General features: G+C 54.8%; 2 protein-coding genes across 3 annotated transcripts; one reads left to right on the forward strand and one right to left on the reverse strand.

Annotated features, from left to right (window-relative positions):
- The first annotated feature begins 4 nt into the window (after positions 1-4).
- LOC149306576 (DNA-directed RNA polymerase III subunit RPC10-like) lies at positions 5-1,491 on the forward strand. Its single transcript, XM_089539911.1, has 3 exons — positions 5-115; positions 202-289; positions 384-1,491. Exons 1-3 carry the CDS (start codon positions 5-7, stop codon positions 509-511), a joined length of 327 nt encoding a protein of 108 aa, XP_089396037.1. The 3' UTR covers positions 512-1,491.
- Positions 706-21,189, reverse strand: GTF3C1 (general transcription factor IIIC subunit 1). Of its 2 annotated transcripts, none has more exons than XM_089539884.1 (37): positions 20,963-21,189; positions 20,670-20,879; positions 19,202-19,375; positions 18,709-18,852; positions 18,094-18,190; positions 17,465-17,588; positions 17,063-17,227; positions 16,109-16,224; positions 15,633-15,954; positions 14,883-15,001; positions 14,511-14,653; positions 14,091-14,244; positions 13,298-13,401; positions 12,536-12,705; positions 12,160-12,426; positions 11,536-11,681; positions 11,084-11,181; positions 10,485-10,581; positions 9,939-10,116; positions 9,644-9,785; positions 9,182-9,317; positions 8,099-8,180; positions 7,594-7,782; positions 7,145-7,299; positions 6,823-6,965; positions 6,532-6,613; positions 5,775-5,887; positions 5,432-5,494; positions 4,770-4,863; positions 4,271-4,443; positions 3,701-3,985; positions 3,197-3,459; positions 2,681-2,967; positions 1,970-2,546; positions 1,586-1,625; positions 1,043-1,235; positions 706-943 (listed from the first exon to the last, which is right to left on the reverse strand). In XM_089539884.1, exons 1-37 carry the CDS (start codon positions 21,187-21,189, stop codon positions 722-724), a joined length of 6,294 nt encoding a protein of 2,097 aa, XP_089396010.1. In that variant the 3' UTR covers positions 706-721. The 2 variants fall into 2 exon arrangements, with proteins under 2 accessions (XP_089396010.1, XP_089396009.1); XM_089539883.1 differs by having other exon boundaries at positions 14,883-15,058.
- Between the last annotated feature and the right edge of the window lie 54 nt (positions 21,190-21,243).

The raw sequence follows: 21,243 nt of genomic DNA on the forward strand, positions 1-21,243 counted from the left end.
GGGGATGCTGCTCTTCTGCCCTGCCTGCGGGAACGTGCTGGTGGCCGAGGAGGGGCCGCGCTGCCACCGCTTCGCCTGCACCACGTGCCCCTACGTGCGCAACGTCACGCGCAAGGTGGGCGGGGCCGGGAGGGAGGGCGGGGCTTCCTCGTCACGCGCCTCCCCCTCTCGCGCTCACTCCCTCCCCCCCTTGGTTGCCAGGTGACGAGCCGGCGCTACCCGAAGCTGAAGGAGGTGGACGACGTGCTGGGCGGGGCCGCCGCCTGGGAGAACGTGGACTCCACGGCAGGTGCGTCACGCGTCACGGCGGGGGCGGGGCCCGAGGCGCAGGTGGGCGGGCTCCTCCCCTCTGACTCCTCCCTCTGTGCTTGGCTCCTCCCCAGAGGCGTGTCCCAAGTGCGAGCACCCGCGCGCCTACTTCATGCAGCTGCAGACGCGCTCCGCCGACGAACCCATGACCACCTTCTACAAGTGCTGCAGCCCCCGATGCGGACACCGCTGGCGGGAGTGAGAGAGGCAGGCGGCCGGCCGGCGAGGAGAAGGAGGCCTCTCTCCCCTGGCCTCTGGGGGCTTTGCAAAGGCCCAGAGCAGCCCCTGGGCCCCGCAGTGGGGCTCCCATGGCGGGGCCTCTGTCAGAGCGGCCCCAGGGCCCTTGCTGCCCTGCCCCCCCCCCGGGGCTTCCCAATAAACACAGGAGCCAAAGTCTGGGGCCAGAGGAGCTTTATTGCTCAGAGGGGCCCCCCCACTTGTTCCAGTTGACCTCGTAGGGGAAGACGCGTCCCAGGCGCAGGGCGCAGTCCGGCTGGGGCTCATAGAAGGCCTCTGTGGGCTGGCTGAGCCGGGGGCCCAGGAGAGGCTGCTCCGGGAGAGGCGCCGAGAAGAGGGAGGCGGCCCTGGGGGGCTCCAGGTGGAACCTGCGGACGCAGCCCAGGGACTCCAGGCCCTGGAGGGGAAGAAGAAGAGGGAAGAGGGCCGTTTAGGGGCAGGAGGGGGCCCTGGCTGGGCTCCCTGGGCCTCCCCTTCTGGGTCTTGGGGGACGCACCTGCAGGATCTCCAGCAGAGCCACCGGCTGCAGCACGCCCCGGTAGTGGTGCCTGAGGGCGGCCTCCGTGAGGCCAGGCCTGGTCATGATGTGGCACAGCACCCCCTCCATGATGCCCTTGCAGACCGGCTTGTTCAGGCTGCCATCCACGATGCGCCAGGGCCGGCCGATGAAGGAGATGCTCCCCCCGGCTCTGTTTGGAGGAAGCAGGGGCGGGGTCATTTCTGGAAGGCTCCGCTTGGCCACAAGCAACCCATCACCATGTTTCCCAAGCCCCATGGCCACTTTGGAGGCCTCCTGCCTTTGGCTTCTCTCCTGCCAGACGGACCTCCACAGCCTTACGCAAGATCAAGCCAGAGGGAGCTTTGTATGATGGCTCTGTGTGTATGTACACTAAGCTTCTCCATTCAGACTACATGCCTTTTAAATATACACTTCCCGTGATAAAATATGACTGGCTTGTACTGCTCTTTGGGGTCTTTGTGGCGGTTTCACAGGGCCCCATAACGGGGTCTCACAGCGTCACCCGCACTCCACACTCACCTTTTCTGCTCAGCCGGCAGCACTTTCCCCGTGGAACATCCTAAGGAGCAGAAGGAGAAGGCGCTCACCATCAGGAGCAGACAAACCGCAGTCCATTCCCTCCTCCCCTCCATTGCTGAAGGGCTTGGCTGAGTTGCCCAGCCAGAGGCCAGCAAGGCTGCTTAGCAGGGCTGGAGCAGAGGCCCATCACAAACCCTGGGGCCCATGGGGTTCCCTAAGGATGGCTTTTTTGAGGCCCCCAGCTAGATTCCCTGGACATTCCTTCCTTTGAAGAAAGACATGTTGCTGCTTCCAGCAGCCTCAAGGGAAGCGTTATCACCCTTTTGCCTCAAGGCAGCCCTGAACTGTAGAGGCGAGTGCTGCCCGGGGGCTTCTGGGACGTACCGCTGGTGTGGTCAAGGCCTTCCTGCTGTGCCAGGTCACTTCTGTATAGTTCACCGGTGGCGGCATCAGTGTCACAGTCCAGATCTTCCTTGCCACTCAGGCCCTGTTTCTCACACAGATGGCTCCCCTGCTGTCCTATGGCTCCTGCGCTGCCATCTCCTGTGGCTTCTGGCCCTTCTGCCATTCTTGCTCCTCCATGCATTGTGTGGGTCCCTGTCCCACCGGCATTCAGGACGGGGCTGCCTGTGTCTTCGGAGAGCACTTCTATGCCCTGGACAGCAGTGTCTAGAGTCTGACTCTCTTCCTCTTCCACTGCTGCCATTTTTGGCCTTTTGTTTCCTGGCTCTTCCTCAGACGCAACAGGCAAAGAGATGGCCCTTTTGAGTCCCTTCTCTTCCTTCCGGCAGCTGGACTCAGCCTGATCTTGGGGGAGATCAAAGTCCTGGCCCCATGCACTTCGGGCATCATCCTCCCTGAGGAATATAGAGTGCAAAAGCCATGGCTCAGCAAATCTCCTGGCCACCAGCCGCAGAGTGTAGGCCCCGACTTCCAGCACTTGCTCCAGGTCAAGAAGGTCCTAAGGGTCGAGGAGGGAGAGAATCACACGTGCCTTTGAGGCTGAACCTTCTGGATGCAGCAGACCCAGCCCATTGGGGAATCAGTCTGCTGGCCAAGGTCTTCCCATGTGCCCCCTTCCCTATGTGTACCAACCTGTAGATACTGTGGCAAGAGCCGGGCACGGTCCGCACTGGCCTCCTCGTAGTGCCGGAACTGCCTGGCAAGGTCCACCTTGTCCACCCCAAAGTGGGAAGCGGCCTCTATGGCATGAATGACCTCAAGGACAGCAGCCGCATCTCCAGGGCCATAAGAGAAACGCTCCAGGGCCTGGAGGAGAGCAGCCGTATCTCCTCCTCCTTCTTCCTGGACATTGAACCGCCGGGTGAAGGAGCTGGGGAGGCAGGAGGCCCCCACTGGCATGCTCTCCAGGTTGAGCAACTCTGCAAACAGAGAACTCAGCCAGCTTGTAGGCACCTCAAGGGAGGCCCACCGTCCACCTGCAGACAACCTGCAGCCTCTCCTTGCCTCTACCATCAGTGACAAGCAGAGACGAGTGGAGGACATGACTGAGACCTCACCCTGCAATGCGGAGGAGCCCCTTCCCCTGGAGAGCCCATCCATCTATCTATCCATCCATCCATCCAACCCTGTCCCACCCAGTGGACTCACCCTGGGCCACGAGGCTGCCTTGGGCAGGGGTCTCTCTTAGCTTCAGCTTCACCTGGCAGGAACTGACCACGATGTTGTCGGTGGGGCTCAGGTTTCGTGTGTTAACAATCCCAGGGGCATAGTAGCCTCTCATGAGCAGGTAGTTGGTGTGCGAGGCTTGGTGCGCCTTCACCTCAACCTGCCGCTTACTGTTTGCACCTTCTTCAATGTCATCTTCCTCCTCCTCTTCCTCCTCTTCCTCCTCAAGCCCTTCTTTTCCCAGGCTGCAAGAAGCGTATCAGGGCAGGGAAGGAACAGCAGCATTCAGAATAATAATAATAATAATAATAATAATAATAATAATAATAATAATAATAGATGCCACTGAAAATGCCATCTACACCAGCCACACATACCCAGTTTGGGGAAATTGTTTTGTTTTGGAACACAGTCCCCAGACTCTCCAGTCAGCCAATTTCTCCACCCACTTCTTCCCCTTCGTCAGGATGCCAAGGTGGTCATTACCTTTTAATGACTTCGTTCTCCACCATGGTACTGTCCACCACCACGATCTGCTCCGGGATTGTCACATCCATAGAGACCAGGCCGAGGGCAAAGAGGGCCAGAACAGCAGCGCAGTAGCCTCCAGAGCCATCCAAGGGAAAGGCCACCATCTCAGAAGCAAAGGGGTTGTCTTGCTCCTTGAAGGAAAATCTGGCCTCTTGGTCGTGCTTTCCTGCCTCCTTGAGTTTCAAGAGGAACTGGTAGGATTCACTGCACAGTGTGCTGGGGAACCGCCATGTGAATACTCTGGGAGGGGGCAGAAGGGAGGGCAGTGACCACCTGCCCTTTGTTCCCCAGTGTAGCCCCAAACTAGGAGCCTCTTGCCTGCATGGTCCCTCCCGATTGCACCAGGGTGGCTACTACTGGAACAGAATTTTTTGCTGTGCCCCCACCCAAATGGTATGCAGAGGCCCCGATTCTGGCCATGGCTCCTTCGCCCAAGAGGGGCTGCGGAGGTGCCATCGGCTCTGGGGCGCCTGCATTACAGCATTGTGCACCAAGTGGGACGAGGGAAGGAAGCCTTGCACAGACCTGTAGTAGCTCTGAGACAGCTGGAAGGACATGGGCACAAAGGGCAAGGCCCGGCTCTTCTTGGGACCCAGGCTGTGGTTGCCCCGGCGGCGGTTCACCAAGCTCCTCTTTTGGCACTCCAGGAAGGCCTTCACTAGGATGTCGTCCTGATACTCCCGGTAGAGGCGGAAGGTCTGCAAGAGCACCGATGGTGAGCCCCTGACCTGGCACACCTGCTGCAGACAAACCTTTCTCCTCCTTCCCTCCCCAATCCAGAACTCAGAAGGTCTCCCTCAGAGCTGTGACCCTTTGCCACTCAGTGCCCACTTCTTGGAGCAGGAACGGCTGCAAACACTTATGCATCTGTAGAGAAAAGAACCCCAGCCCAGCCCACGTTCTTGGGTGACCAAAGGCTGGCCTTCCCACCTGCCCCCCATCCCCTTGGGTTCCTCCTTGGGGCTGCCATGAGCGCACAAGATTGGGAAGGCTTCAGTGAGAGGCCAGCTAGGACGCCTCTTACCTGAAAGGACTGGAAGGACTTCATTTGGTTGTCGGAGAGGGCCAAGGTACTCTGGATCAGGTTCTGCAGCACCAGGAAGTGGATGTCGGTGATGCTGGGGAGTGGGAGAGGCAGGGGCTGCTCAGCCATTTGCTTGCTCTATAAGGTTCATTAAAACCTTCTCTACACCCGGCGTGAGCGGGCGACCAACAAGCGGATGAACACCCCCCCCCCCCCCCCCAAAACTGCTCTCTAACAAGTCTGTGTTGGTTTCAAAAGATGAACATGGACTGAACAGAGCAACTTATAGGGAAATTCATAGGATCTCTGCCCCAGGAAGGATGTGCTCAGAAAGTCCATGCTTGAAAAAGGCTGCACTTAATGCTGAATTCTGAGTCAAGGGATGGCACTCTGACACAGACGCAGCACAGGCCTCCTGGTTTCCAAGGTCCTGACCAGAAAGGAAGAATACAGGCACAAGGGGTGGGGGGCTGCAACATGTCCACTGCTGGTGCTAAGGCACTTGCAGATGTCTCTACCATCCTCATGGATGCAAACGTCTCTTTGAATGACTTGTGGGAAATTCTGAGGCAAACAAAGCACTGTCCTGTGGGTGCTGTGGCAAGAAGCCTACTCCTTACCCAAAAGGAGCCAGGGCCTGCCCACCCTCTGCCAGGCCTCACCTGCTAAGCACATCTTCCTTCTTACTTTGACTGGTTTCATATCCGATGGCCAGAACACGAAACCTGGAGGAGGGCAAAGGAGGAGCCATGGCGAAACCTCAAAGCTGATGCACGAATGTCCAGTTTCTTGTAAGAGAAATTCTGCCATCCCACCAAACCCACCCCAGTATTAGGGAAGCAGTTCTGCATCCCAAATCTCCTGGATTCAGTCCCCACAGGGATCTCTAGGTGGGGCTGGGAAAGTCCTCTCATGGAAGACCTAGAGAGCTTCTGCCCATCACTGTGGATGGTGGTGGTGGTAATGGTAGTGGGGGGGGGGGGGGGAGGGTGAAGGTAAGAGTACCTGCGGAAAAGCTCCTCAAGGGTGTCAGGAATCGCAGACCTGGGATTCCCCAGTGCGGAGCTGAACTTTTCCTTCAGTCTCTCCACAAACTCCCTAAACTCTTCTGAACAAACCTTTTATCACACACAAAAAAAGAGATCAGCTCCCAAACAGAACCCAATTCTGGTCACCAGAAAGCCCCCCCCCCTCCACATTGCCATTTACAAGGGCAAAGGAATAGAGGCTGAGCTCAAGGGCACCTTTTTGCCAGCAGGGTTTTTTAGGGCATTGGCATGGATGGATGTGGAGGCTAACCTGGTATCAGCTGGAGTGAGGCCTCTGTGCCCCCTAGGCTTTCTGTCATTTGCCCGTCTCCCACTTTGAGCACATGCCTGCTTACCTCCGTCTCAGGGGGTTCTTCTGGCAGCACCCAGAGACTGGGCAGGAAGCCGCTTGGGGGACAGAGTGGGGGCGGTGGGAAGAAGCCCACCATGACAGAGCTCAGGATGTCTCAGTGCCTTTGTGGGATCCTGGCAAGGAGGAGCCAGCCAGGCTGGCATTCAGGCAACCCTGGGCTTGGGGCCGAGATGAGACCCTGCAAAGGTGGCTAGAGGGAAGGGGTCTCCAGGTCAAGCCAAGGGAGGTGCCCCTCCTGCTCTCCCAAAGGGTCCAGCAGCTGGGAGGAATCCTCAGACCAGCATCTCATAACATCCAGGCATCAGGTAAAAACAGGAGCCCTGTTGTGCATCTTGGCCTGCTCCGTGATGGAAGCCCTCACCTTGGGGTCCTGATAGTTGTCCTTCCTGTTCATGAAGTCCTCGATCAGAGCCCTGTCTTGGTAGACCTCTGCCAGGCAAACCCTGAGAAAGAAAAATGTGCAGTTCAGTCCAAGAGTGAATTTCCTCCAGGAGAGCAATACACTCCCAATCCCCTGCAGTCCCACCTTCAGCAATGGAGGCTTTGTGCCAGGAAGAGGAACCTGAAGATGGCAAAGGACCAGGAAACAACGCTCCCCTCAGCCCCACAAAATGGTATTTCAAGCTCTAACTGAGGAAGTTAGGCCTCTCACTTGTAGTTGAGGTAGGTCTGGGGATTTTTGACAATGTAGCGAGCCCGCCGCCCAACTGAATGCGAGGTCTTGTCCAAGGATTCCTCAAAGTTGGCGTGCATGATGTCTCTGACCACCTGCCATGGCACAAATGGCCCCTTCACCTGCAACGGAGCAAAAGACCAGGGAAGACGAGTCAACCTCTGGGTCAGCCCAAGCCTGTTCCTTCTCAAAGGCAGGACCCACATCCTCTCCAGGTTGACCTGCTCCCCCCTAACAGTTCCCAAACACAAGGCAGGTGCCTCCCCAGCCCTCATGGAGGCCGACCTCTTTCCCTGATCACCTTGGTGTTGAGAACGTTGCTGGCGATCCTGCAGAGCATCAAGAGGCTGTCCTCTTGGACAGTCCAAGTGACCCGCAGGCGGGTCATCCGCTGCAAGGCACTCTGGTCCGCCTCATCATGGTAACGCGGCCTCTTTCTCTTCTCCTCAGAGTCGTCTTGGGAACAGCCAGCGGAGAGGGAGAGACAGAGAGGGAGAGACAGAGACTGACTACCCAGCCAACCAGCTGTTCATGGCCTGTTTCATGCAGGACCTGTTTCTTGGGTTGAAAGAGAGCACTTCTAAGGGATTTCAGGGTAGGTTGGGCACCCAGGTCCCATTTAAGTGAGCCACCTGATCTGAGAGAAATAGCTATGAGACCCCGGTGAGCCTTTAGTTTCATGGGAAAAAATCCTTCACACACGATGGCAGAGCCTGCCTGCCTTCTCCGTCACCCAGTGGAAGCCCTTACCTCTCTTTCGCTTCTTCTTCTTTGCCTTCTTCACCACGTCCTTCTTCAGCCGCCTTCTCTTCTGGCTCTTTCCACCCCTCACTCTCTTGTTTCTGTTCAGCGCTGGCTCTTTTTCCACCTCCAAGTCTTCTTTCTGTACAGCAGGTTCTGGACTGGCCAGAGCATCTCCCCAGATCATGGTGTTTCCACCTGAGAGGCACCAGAAAAATCTGGATCAGCATGGCACCACAGAGGTCCTGGTAAGAAGAGCTGGCTGCTCTTAGATCTCAGTGCCAGGCAGGAAGAAAGCCAGCTGGGATGGGCAGGAACTGACTGCCTGGTTTTGGGAGATGCTTTTCTGTCACCCGAGGTGCCCAGAAAGCCACTCTGGGGACCTGGCTGGTCCATGCGTGCGAACGCTGCTCACCTCCCTTCACCCTCCCCCAACTGTGGCTATTCTTGCAGCTTAACTCTGAGTGCAACCACAGCCTTGGCCCATATGCACAGCCTCCTGCTGCACTCTCACCTCTTGGGGCAAGCGGCAGGCAGCGTTTGGTCAGAAAGGTCTGGAGCCGGACAGTATGCCCCACTTCAGTCACTGCATTCTCCTACCAAGAAAGCAGAAGAGATAGCAGCTGTGGTCCAGCAGAGGAACAACCACTGCAGATGCTTCAAACACAGCTGGGGTCTCACAGTCAAAATCGGCTATCCCACAAGGTGTAGGTCAGCTGGATACTGAGCTTTACACCTCCACTCAGCTGGTTAAGAGGCCTGGGATGCTGGCTGGGCAGACCAGAAGCCCAACTGGGGGGAGGCAGCAATGGAGGGGGAAGGAAGGCAGTGGAACATCAGTGAAGGCCTCCAAGATGTGCCAGGACCAGAGAGTCAGCAGAGGGCCATCCATATCCAGGAGGTCCTAAGGACAACCTTGCATGGCAGACCTGTCTGCAAGGTGGGGACTCTTTGGGTGACTGTCTCTTGGGAAGCTGGCCCAAGGAGTTAGGTGAGAGCTGGGAAGCTGTATTTGCCTGAAAATGTTGGACACAGAACTCCCCTGCAAGAGCTGGAAGAAGCCAAGCTTCACAGGGCTTACAAAGCCCACCTGAAGGTTACACTGAAGGATAGAAAGTGGCTGCTTTCAGAGCTCATTTGAGAACAATAAGGGAAGACCTTGCTTAACAAATTCCTCCACAGCCAGAGTATAGGCAGTGAAAAAAGACTTCTAACTATTGCTGGTGTTCGTTTTCTTTCTAAGATGAATCAGAAGGCACAGATATAAAAAGGTTGTGTTAAAAAGGCTTGTGGTTAGAATACATTGTTCCTATGTGCCCTGAAGTCACTGCTGACTTATGGCAACCCTAAGGCAAACCATTCACAAGGTTTTCTGAGGGCTGAAATAGTGTGACTTGTCAAAGGTCCCCCAGTGGGTTTTCATGGATGAGTGGGGATTTGAACCCTGGCCTCCAGAATTGTAACCCAGCACTCAGACCACTATGCCACACTGTCTCCTGGTCTGGATACACATGACGTTTAAAAAAAAAAAGCAGGGCTGGAATGGGAAAATGGATTTCAAAAATAATGTTTTTGAGGCTGGAAAGGAAAAACTCACCTTTTTGGTTTTGTTAATGATGTAGCTTGTCCAAATCCAATTGCGTTTTAAGTGGCTGTAAAAGCTGGAATCTAGTCCACCTGCTCCCAACCCATCCCCAGGAATCGAACCATTATCCTCCACTTCTCGGCTTCCTCTGTGAAGATGGAGAAAAACCACCATCAGAAAAGCAGCACTGCTAGTCCAAAGCCCCCAGGACCATCTTGGCTCCGTTCAGAAGGGCATACAATTCCACATCGCAGAGCAAGAGCTCCCCAGCCTGGCATCACTTGCCACACAGCAGGGAGGACAAACTCTGCTGGGCCAGCACCCCCCAACGCAACTGGCCCTGCTTCCACCAAAGCAGACATATGGCACAACTCAGTACAAGGAAGGGCATAGAGGAAGAGACATCCTTTCCTTCCAGTCCCCCAAAGGAAGTCCCCCCAGAACAGCCTGCATCATGCCCAAAGGGAGACGTACGTGCTGTACTCCAGCATGGCACACTTGCGCTCAAGATTGTGCTTGTGGGCTGCTGACTCTTGTTCCAGCGCTGCATCCAGGATGATGCCTGCCTCATCGGCTTGCATTCCACTTCGTCTGGCACGGGGATGGCGGACAATTCCTGAAAGAACCAGGGAGACCCTGTCACAGACCAAAGTGCACAGGCAAGACAGTGGCAGCATCAGCAGCAGAATGCTCCAGGAGAGAAAGGTCCATCAAGGGGCAGAGCAAGGGGAGGCCAGTGGGCAGCAGGAAGACTCAGGCAGCATTATACCTAGCGGTGTGTTGAGACAGACACACTGCAGGTCAAACCAGAAATTCTCCACATCTTGCAGCATGTTCAGGACGTACAAGCGTCTGTCGAAGGGGCGGGAGCTTTGTGCCAAGTTGTAGTGGGGCTCACAGACGGTGGTGTCCATGATCACAGCATTTTTCTTCAAGTAAACAAACACCTGCAAAGGCACCCACAAAACTCAGGCGAAGACTCATCCCAGGGTTGCTTGCCACCCGACCAAGGCAGGGCATGCCAGAAGGGAGAGTGGGCAAACCTCCAGGCACTCTGGCCAGGCAAAACAGACCTGGGATACAGCGGCACATGGGAGAAAGGAAAGCCAGCTGTCAGGCCACTTCATAAAGACTACTCTGTGTCTGACTCTGCCAGCTCCGTCTTAAAAACTGGTTTGAGGGCGTCTATACACACTGCATTTCTGGGACGTCTCCGTGGTTAGAGTCTTCCTTCTCTCTCTTTTTCTAGAATATTCTTCTACACAAACCACCCCTTCAAGGGCTTAGTTGGGGAAATAAAGGTGGTAAGAATTACCTGATCTTTTTCTTGGAATTTTTCTGTGGGACCAAAGTGTACCAGCCCCATGTAACACAACCTCTGCAGGCTTTCCACAATGCAAAAGATGTATCTCCTGTAGAGATGTAAGGTGGGCTTGCTGTTAAAACCATTTCTGAGCCAGCCATCACATCTTCTGGTAGCAAAACATCTACCCCCAGTTCTTAAAAACACTTGGGCAGTGAATGCAGCCTCCCTCCCTGAACTCATCACATCAAAGTCCTTTTCAAAGTCTGACTATAGATACACTGTAGCCTCATGCAATCATACAAAGAAGGGCAGAAGTACATCTATATTTGGAAGTGTCCACCACAGATATTCACCCATATTCCACCTTCTCTCCCCACAAATCAAATTGCACTGGTTCATCAACTAACTACGCCTCCATCTTATAATGTCATCTTCTCACACCTTTAAAAGGACCCTGTCTGGGACAAGACCAGCCTTGCTTGCTAAAAGCAAGTACATTTTCCCCCTCAGAGCTTCCCTTCTTCACTTTTTCTTGGCAAAGGCAGGCCTTATCTTTTATTCTGGAACCACATCAACTCACTCAAACATGAGTTATTAAAGGTTTTCACCTCTTGTATAGGAGCTTCTGTCGAACTGATCTTGGAAGATATCTGATCAATGTGTGTTTCTTCAGAGAATCGTTTAAATAATCTTCCAGGCCATCCACCTACAAGTGATTTTTATACCGAGTTACATTTTCATGTCACATCAAGACTGGTGAAATCAAATCATGCCAATACATTTCGTTCAGAAGATGTCAAGCTACAAAAAAGTTGTATCCAACGTGCATTAGTACAGAGTGGTCATGCCCTCCAGGCCGTGGCCAAACTTTGACCAGCAAGGCCTCTGGGGACACAGCTGGCAGAAACTTCTTCATCTGCCACTCATGGACGTTAACACACAAACACACACAGTGCTACATCTGTGGCCAACCTGTAGCCACTTTCAAGCTGCATGAAAGCCAAGGTGGGCCCTGAAGTGCCAGCAGCCGAGGTGATCCCCCAAAGGGAAGGCTCCGTACCTTGTAGCTGACTTGCACGATCTGGACAAAGAGAGAGAGCGGCAAGCAGAGCAGGATGTCACTGACAAGAGCCCATCCGTGGCCAAACTCCCTGTGGATCGGAAGAGGAGGAACGTGGCGCATCCAGGAGGCATTGTCCACATACACTGCACGAAGAAAGAAAAATATCATCATAGTTGAAACAGGCCAGTCTCCATCACCTTGGATACAGAAAGGAAGGCTCGCCATCTTCCACACAATGTTTATTTGAATGGAAACACAGAAACGTTAGGGTTTATGCCAGCTAACAGGCACCTCTAGCCCAAGAAGACTGTCTTTAGTAACTGGGATGAGGAAGGAGACAAGGGAGGCAAAAAAGAAATCATAAGGAGGGGTGGGAGGTCCTGCATCCTTCCCCCTCAGGCTTCTCCCGCTCTGTGGGCTGCATAGGGATCCCTTCTGGTTGACACAAAAGAGGGCAACGTGGGCTGCACAGGCAGCCACCTGGTCCAGAAATCATAACGCTGCCAAAGACGCAGCTAAAAGGTGCTTTCTGGGGACCATGCACAGCCCCCAACAGCTCTGCCATTCACCTCCCACACACGGTACCTTCCCGGCAGAGAGTGGGCCTGTGCTGGTCCTTACCAGCCTGTTCTCCGAGTTGCACCTCCACCTCCTGAGCAAGAGCCCCAGGTTGCCTTTCCTCGCCTGTTGCTTGAAGCTCCTCTTCTCCCAGTGGGACACCAGAGCGCACACCCAGACTCTGCTGGCTGCCCCCAGGCTCCTTGCTGGCACTCAGTCGCCGATGGCGGTGCAGGGGATGTCCATAAACCAAGTACCACAGGAAGAGGTGGACCGTCTTTAAGCGAGGCATTTTGGGCAGGAAGCCCAGGGAGCGGCCCAGGCCTGGCACTGAAGACAAGCAGAAGATGGTATGTGAAATGCACGCGTGGACTTCAGCCACCCACTCGCACCCTGTTCAGCAAACCAGAGCATGGCAGAGCAAAGGGTCCTTCATTACCTATCACAGGGTGGTAGTTGAATTTCGCAATCCGCACCTTTTCGCCAGTGGCCTCCTTTTTGCAAGGAGAGGAGCGGCCTTCCATTTCCCTCAAGGCATCTCCAACCCCAGCCTCTCGGCTGCCTTCGTCCAAAGGGGTCTGTGGGGTTGGGGTCTGGGGAATTTTAATCCTGCCATCAGGAAGGAAGAGAGACATTTGACCCTGGTTCTTGTTGTGTGCCTTCAAGTTGTTTCAGACCTATGGCGACACTAAGGCAAATCTATAATAGGGCTTTTCTGAGAGTGAGAGTGTGTGATTTGTCTAAGGTCCCTCGGTTGATTTCCATTCAAACTTTGTTCTCCAGAGTTCAGTGCTCAAACCACTATCCCAGTCTGGCTCACCCTGGTTCTAGGGGTTTGAACAGCAGCCCCCCTCCCCAGTCCTCCTGAGGAGCTCCATGCTCTTGTCTGGCTGTCTCCCACCTGCCCCTGGAGACCTCTGTGGATGGCTACCAATGGCAGGGCTGGGGGATGAGCCCCACCAACACTGCGAGAGAGGGCATGTTTTGGACATGGGGAGGAGCCATGGGAGGAGCACAAGACTGCAAGAAAAAAAACCAGGGCTTACAGGCGGAGGGGAGGGGAGGGGTCATGAAGACCCAGCTCAGCCCTGAAACAATGGCCCAGCTCCTAGCTCCTTTGCGCTCTGAGCAGACCAGGCTGCTATGGCAGAAGACCCCCACCCGCCCTGCCAGGCCCCCGGGTGACCCTCCTGGAACTTGCCTGTTCACAGTATTTGAGTTGGAGATGCGGAAGCGCACTTGCTCAATGGCGCTTTTCACCAGGGGGTCGCTGGGATTCACAGAGGGGTCCACAACAAATTCAACCTGTCAAAAGAGCGATATATTAAAGGATTTGGTTTGTTAAAAAAATGTTCTATACTCTCAGTAAGTCCGGGGTTGGGCTTGTATTTGTAGAGTGGTAGGTAGTCAACCAAAGACCATAGTAAGACATTTATTGGTAGTAATTCCATATTATTGTCATCATTATATTGCCTTTTGAATAAGCTAAGGAGAGTTAGATATGTAACTTAAAAGAACCATAGATGTGTTGGAAGCCATTGTTTCCCTATTTTGTGTTTTTAGATTTTAGATTCTCAGTCAGGTGTGCCTTTCATTGTTATGTTTTTTAGATACAGAAAATTAGTGTTTGTTTGTTTGTATGTTTGTGGTTATTTTAAAAAAAAAAACACCACAACCTGTCAAACAGAGTGGAGATAGAGATGAGAGTGAAAGACCCATCAAAAGGAGGGACAAGGAAAACGGGAGCCTCTACGGCTGGAGGAACCAGCTGGAGCCAGGCCCTGGGCATTTCCCAGCTTTTTGTCAGAACAGCAAGCGCTCTTGGGCCAGCCAAAGCCCCTGAGGCTTCCTGTTATGTTTCTGGCCCTGACGGGGTGAAAAGTGTGGGCCAAGAACGACGACGACGACACAGGAGCCCTGAAAGACCACTGTGTGTGGAAACAAAGCTGGCCCTCATGTTCAGCAAGAGGGGGCCTCCTCCACAGACCAAGTACCTTTCTGCTGACCCCGTCCTGGATAACGGTGGTGCGGTAGAAGCGCAGAAGGCCTTCCTGGGAGAGTTTCTGCACTAAGCGGACAATGGACTTCTTGCAGCACCGGGTGAGGACTCCTTCTTGCTTCTCCTGATCCATAATCATTTTCTGAAGCCTGGAGCAAGGGAGGCCACTGGTCAGACCACAGTGGGGGCTGTAGTCTGCCTGCTAAGGCTCTCCAACAAAGGCAGGGGTTCATTCATGACAGACAGGCCTTAAAGCAATGAAGGCTATGTGGGATTGGCAGGAGTACAAACCAATAAGCCATCCCGACCCTCAGTGAAGTCTACCTGCTGTAACTGATGAGGCATATGTAGGAAAGAAGGTAAGCAAAGGGCCAAGGGGAACCGTCCCACCTCCTCTGACCACCACCCGACTTACGCAAACAAGCTCTCGATGAGGCGAAGGTTTCGGACAGCCTCTATGATGAGGTTCCGTCGCTTCAACAAGCGGTAGGTCTCGCGTGATCGCTCGGCTGTCACAGTTCGTGAGCGCTTATTTTTCCTCTTCTCATCACAGGGCTTCTGGCAGAGGAACAGAAAAGGCTTGTTAAGAGTTCTGAGAAACAGCAGCTGAACTCTCAGAAAGGGGGAAACAGACAGGAGACTTGCCACACTAGAAGCTTCCAGAGGCACCTGTTCTCCTTTTTTAGAGGAGCCCCGCTTTTGGGGCTAGGAGAAGCCGGACTGCGCAAGGGCCATACCAAGGCACACACCCAGTGCGCAGACTCAGGCTCTGGGCTCTTCTTCTTACTTTGGGAGTTTGCGGCCTGACTTCCTCCACCACAACCATGTTGCAGACTTCCTCCTCAACCAACACACCATCTGACAGGGGAGCTTCTGGCTTTAGAGTCTCCAAGGCAGAATCAGCATCTGCCAAGCAAGTGGGAATCTCATCAGGATACTCAGGGAGGCATGAAGATTTCTGGGCTAGTTTCAGAAGGAAAACACAGCTAAATGAGTTGCACATTCCTGCAAACTTTGGTCAGGGCTTGGTTGCTTGCCAGCATCACCTCAAAGCTGGATTTCTGGCTCTGAAGCCTTCCTGCATCACTTAAGTAAAGCCCAACCAGTAGCAAAGAGACTCTCCCTGCCTCCCTCCTTCTGCTCTCCTAAGATCTGAAGGCTCAGAAGGCAGACCTTCCCCTGTTGAGGCACCTGGTTTGAGACCCCATACAAAGTCCTCAGGGCCGCTAAAAGATCTTTCACTCCACACATATGGTCCTCATAGGAGGAAGGAGCCCAGCTGAATTCTAACATGGAGGAAGGATTAACAGTATTGATGGGAAAAGGGGACACTCCACAAAGGCAGGTGGTGGCCAAGGGCAACCCAAAGGAAAACAAAAACATGCTGAAGACGAGACAGATGCATGTTGTCCCACAGGAGAACTGAGAAGCCTGGGAAGAGTGTGCCGCATGAAACACATCTGGCATCCTCTTTCCCCGCTACTCACCTCTCATCCTTAGCTAGCCACCAGTCAACCTGGCCAAACCAATGCAGTACCTTTCAACGGTGTTGAGTGGCCAGGGCCTTCTGCCTCATGGAAACTGAGCCTCAGCAGCGGTCTTGAACTGGACTTCTTCAGCCTCCCACTTTCTCTCTCCTCTTCCTCGTTCTCTGACTCGGACACCAGAGCTTCTTCCTCAGCTGGAGAGAGCTCTTCTCCCAGCAGTGAGTCATCCTGAGCTGCAGACGCATTGGCCATGGCCAGCTGCTCACTGCGGGCCTTCTCCCGCTCAAACTGCCGGCTAAGGTCACTCTCCTCTGCATACGCACATGCAATGTACTTGGTGGTCCGCTGCCTGCCTTCATCCTCCATGAATCCCTGAACAAGGAGCAAGACAGCCATTTATTCCTTGTTGCCAGCAGTCCCAGGAGGGAGCCATTATTTTGGGGAAAGACCAAAGTGTATGTGTGGGGGGGGGAGTGCTACTCTCCCACCGTGTGAATCGGGAGGGCGAGCAGGAGCTGGCATTTACCTTGATCACTTTGTACCTCGCCAAGAGGCGGCACAGCATCCTTGCTTCCAGCCTCCCCACATTCATAGCAGCTCGAAGTTCTGCCTGGGAAATGCCTTTGGTCCCCCAGCTTTCAACTGGGAAGCAGAAAGAAGAGAAAGCTGAAGCCCACAGAGCACAAAGCTGAAATGCCACAGTAAGCTCAAGCCACAAACATAAACAGGAATTGGTTTCTGAAGCACTGTTGTCCAATGTTCTGTATATGGAACTATCTAAATTCTACTGCCTCTCTGCCCAGAGAGACCTCTCTGATTTTGAGAGGCTCTGAGAATGTGTGGAAAATTCTTCCTGTCTTTCAAACACACACACAATCACACACAGAGACACAATCTCTCTCTCTCTCTCTCTCTCTCTCACACACACACACACACACACACACACACACACACACACCTGCTGCCTTTGCCTGCATGCCCTCTGCTCCCTCCTGGCCACAACTATGCTAGAGAGAAGAGACTGAAAAAGGAAAAGGAGTGCTAAGAGAAAAGGCCCAGTGAAGTAACCCAGGAAGCGCTTCCTGCCAAGGCTGGTGGTGATGGTAATGCGGGAGCAGCTAAAGATGCAGCCTTGGGGCCCTAGATTAGTTGTCCTTGGCTTGTGGTCTTCACTAAGAAAGCAGAAGTGAAAACACAGAGATGTGTTGCATACTGAGACCTGAGGGTAATAGTTTAGCAGAATGATCTAGAATCAACTCAGACCCAGATGCTATTGAAACATCCCAATAGACAAGGCTGTATTTTCACGACTGGCAGCAGGTCACCAGCCCAAAAACGTCAGAGACTAGCCAGTGCAAAGCCAGCTGTTTGACTCCAACTTCAGGGCCCAGTAAAAGGGGATGGGTGGGAGAGAGGAAGGGGCATGCCTTGGGAAGGCCCCTCAGCCCCAGCTTCCCCTGCCCCTGGCTGCATCACCTACTCAGTTCGTAAGCCTGCGACAGCATGTCCTTCTCATACACAATATCCACAGGTTGCACAGGCTTAGTGATCAGTTCTTCATCATCATCATCATCATCATGGAAATCATCCACCTTCTTCCGAAACTCCTTCACCAGTTTCAGGCAACGAACCAAAATGTCAGTTCCTGAGAGGAAATTAATGGCCCAGATGATTTGTGAATACATAAGAGTGAAACAATTCAGAAAAGCAGCAGATGCAAACACAGCCGAAGATCAAGTGATCTGGGAGAAAAGTTGCTCTTCCAGCCTGAAGAGCTTTTACAGGGCCCCTAGCTCTCTCTTGCTAAGAGGAGAAAAGACTAGCAAAGTCTACTGCCTAAAAATGACACTGTCAACACATCACACACAAACACACCCATTACCCTTCTTTGTCTTGAAGGGGCCCTTGTCTGGGTGCACTTCTTGTAAGGGAACGGACATGATCTTGCCCAAGCCGGCGTTCATCATATACTGATACAGACGTTTAAATGTTTTATCACAAAGACCCTGTGGAGAGAGGAAATGGGGCCATTTTGAGGCTGACCATAGCTGCTCCCCTTCAGGAGAGAATGGCAGGGGGGCTCTGGACCCTTATGACAACCTGTTTTCTCCAAGGGCAGCATGGCAGGAAATTCCCCACAGCCATTTTTTACTGCAGAAAATGTCATTTCTAAAAATGCTCTTCTACAGAGCTATTTATGAATGGACTCAACATCTCTCAATCTGAACACTTATCCTGTCTGTCTCACAAAGGAAACCTGAAAGCTAAATCCCAAAAGCCTCTTGGACGGCCCAAGAAACGATGGCAAAAGAAAGAGGCCAGAACTGTTCTTGGCCCTCAGACATCTGAGAATGAAAGCTGGGGCTTGAAGGCTCTTGCTAGTCAGGCAACTCTCCAGTTTCCCAGCTCTGCCTCTTAGAAGAGAACAACACTTGCACAAGAGTCCCGAGTGCAAGCAGCACAAATGCCAACCCAGGGGGAGAGAACGGGGGAGAGAAAGCAGCCACTCACCAGCTCTTCCTTTATGTTCACCAGCGTTTCCATCCGACCCGGCCGGGCACTCAGCATACTAGAGAGCTTCTCCATCAGGATGTCGTATTTGCTCCTTCTGAAACCCAAGAAGCAGCTGCTGTAAGCAGTGGTCATACAGCTTCCTCATACAGCTCTGTATGCGACGAAGGATGGCCTGCTTGCCCCAGCCCCAAAGTGCATGTTCTCAGTGGCACAGTTGGAAAGGAAAGACGAACAGGCAGAGTGGCGGAAGCACTCTTGCATGGTTAAAAGCCCAACTGTCTTCTCCTAGTTATTTGGCACCCCAGTGAGGCTGTCTTCCACTTTGGTTCACACCACAGCATGTATGAGCAACTTTGCACTTCATCATGGAGGGAGCAACAGCACCTGGGAGAGAGATACTCATCCATATCCTCCCACACTGCTTCCCTTGGGATGCAAATCACCCACAACTTGCCCTGAGTCCCCCTGCCCCACCAAGGAGGGGTGTCCAGCTGCCCAGCGACAGATGGAATGCTTCCAGTTTCAATCAAGGAGTCAGTGGAAGAGGAAAAGTGCAAAGGACCCTCCTCGCCCGTTCCCCTTGCCCACAATGTGGCTCTGCCTGGCAGATACCTGTCAACGTGAAAGCGGGTCAACAGCAAAAGGATGGAATGCTGCTGGGCCCCCGACGGCAGCCGGATCACGTGGGACTGCATGGAGATGAGTCCGTTCCTGTCCAGCACCTTCCGGTGGTAGTGCAGCTTCCCAGCATCCACCCTGCGAGGACATGTTGGTGATCTCCATCTTATTATGCTTTAGCAATTGAGCCTGCCTTAAAAGTCTCAAAGAAGAGCAATCCTGCCTGGAGGCTCACACACACCGAGAACCAAAATCACGCTGGGAGCCAATCAACGTGTCCCAATTTGGGCACATTGGTTCCGATTAAATCTCGGTTGGAAAAAACACCTAGTGCAGTTTTCTCCAAGAGTGCCCTGGGCTAAGGCTGGACCTTCAGTCAGCACCAGCGGGAGGCTTGCGAGGGGCTGCAGGCTACGGGGTCTCTGGAAGGACAAGGCCAGGCCTCTGCTAATGGAGCACCAGACAAGACAGAGAGCTGGGCCCTTACTTGAAAACAACGCTGAGGTCTCTTTGGAGCTCTCCCTGCCATCGCGCCCGCCCCAGCCGCTCCAAAATGCAGTAGGAGAAGTCCGGGAGCTTCAGGTCTGGGTCCCCCTCCCAGCCGATCAGCGTTCTGTGGCGCAGCGCCTGGGAGGCAACCATGACCAGTCTCTCTCCCCACCTGCAAGGCAAGAAGGAAAGGAAAGGGTAGCCATCGGCCAGGGCCCCCCCAAAAGCCACCCTCTCCTCAGAAGCGGCATCGCTGACACAACCTTTTGGAGCCATACTACATTGGACGACTCTATTGCAACCTTTGGTTATTAATTCTGAACAAGTGGACGGGAAGCGACCCACTGTTGATTCAAGAGTCCCCCATCACAGCACTGAGTCTCCTGTGCTTCCTCTTGCCCCTCTTTATATAGAGGCAGCCTTCGAAGGATCGCTCCCTTTGGCATAAATGGGTGTAACTCTCCAGGAGCACACTCTTCTTCTGGGAGAGTCCCTTGTCCTGATGGGCCTCCATGTTGCCTCCCCTTCCCTTCCCTTCATTCCAGGAGCTGCAGGAAATGCCTCCTATCACACTTGCCTTGCACTGCTTTCCTCTATGTCCCCCAGACTCCCTTCTCCTGGGCCTCCATGCAGGCGCAGGGGGCCGCAGGTCCTCTTCCTCTGGGGCAGTCCCTTATCCTGGTGGGTCTCTGTGCTGCCCAGCCTGCCCTTCCCTTGCGGAGACCCTCCAGGCCCTGGCTCCTCTCCTGCTGCCCTGCGGACCCCCTTCTCCTGGGCCTCCTTGTGGACGATGGGCCTCCGTCTTCCCTGCCTGCCCTTCCCTTCCTCTCCTGCTGCCCTGCGGACCCCCTTCTCCTGGGCCTCCTTGTCGACGATGGGCCTCCGTCTTCCCTGCCTGCCCTTCCCTTCCCTTCCTCTCCTGCTGCCCTGCGGACCCCCTTCTCCTGGGCCTCCTTGTCGACGATGGGCCTCCGTCTTCCCTGCCTGCCCTTCCCTTCCTCTCCTGCTGCCCTGCGGACCCCCTTCTCCTGGGCCTCCTTGTGGACGATGGGCCCCCGTCTTCCCTGCCTGCCTGCCCTTCCCTTCCCTTCCTCTCCTGCTGCCCTGCGGACCCCCTTCTCCTGGGCCTCCTTGTGGACGATGGGCCCCCGTCTTCTCTGCCTGCCCTTCCCTTCCTCTCCTGCTGCCCTGCGGACCCCCTTCTCCTGGGCCTCCTTGTGGACGATGGGCCCCCGTCTTCCCTGCCTGCCCTTCCCTTCCCTTCCTCTCCTGCTGCCCTGCGGACCCCCTTCTCCTGGGCCTCCTTGTGGACGATGGGCCCCCGTCTTCCCTGCCTGCCCTTCCCTTCCCTTCCTCTCCTGCTGCCCTGCGGACCCCCTTCTCCTGGGCCTCTTGTGGACGATGGGCCCCCGTCTTCCCTGCCTGCCCTTCCCTTCCCTTCCTCTCCTGCTGCCCTGCGGACTTACTTCTCGTAGGCCTGGGCGAAGGTGCAGCAGGGGCGTAGGTCCTTGGTCCTGACCTGGTCGGTGAGGTCCAGGCGCTGCTTGAAGTCCCGGCAGGAGCCCTGGATGCCTCGGCCGTCCTCCAGGACCATGCAGACCGGGTAGACGTCGTCCGCGGGGCCGGGCTCCCTCTTGCTCTCCAGGATCCCCGTCTCCAGGTCGATCTCTTCGTACCTGAAAGCAGAGCCACGGATGAGCCAGCCTTCCTTCCTTCCTGCCTGGGCCTGGGCCTTGGCCTTCCTCCCTCGGCCTCTCACCGGTCGTAGAGGCGGAGCGGGGGCCGGGCGCAGGGCAGGAGGTGGAAGCCGAGCTCCGGGTGGGCGGCCAGCGAGGCCCAGAGCAGCTCCCGGGCGGAGGGCTCCAGCGGCAGCGGCAGCGGGAAGGGCGGCACGCGGGCCGCCAGGCGCTCCCAGAGGGCCCCCGCCGTGGCCCCGTCCAGCCCCTCCAGCGCCACCTCCTCCAGCGCCGCCGACAGCGCCTCCATCGCCCCGGGACGCACTGCGCACGCGCCGACGGAGACACCGAGCCTCAGCCAATA

Source organism: Sceloporus occidentalis, unplaced genomic scaffold (assembly GCF_023333645.1).
Source record: "Sceloporus occidentalis isolate IW3139 unplaced genomic scaffold, rSceOcc1.0.p SCAF_10, whole genome shotgun sequence".
NCBI classification, from domain to species: domain Eukaryota; kingdom Metazoa; phylum Chordata; class Lepidosauria; order Squamata; family Phrynosomatidae; genus Sceloporus; species Sceloporus occidentalis.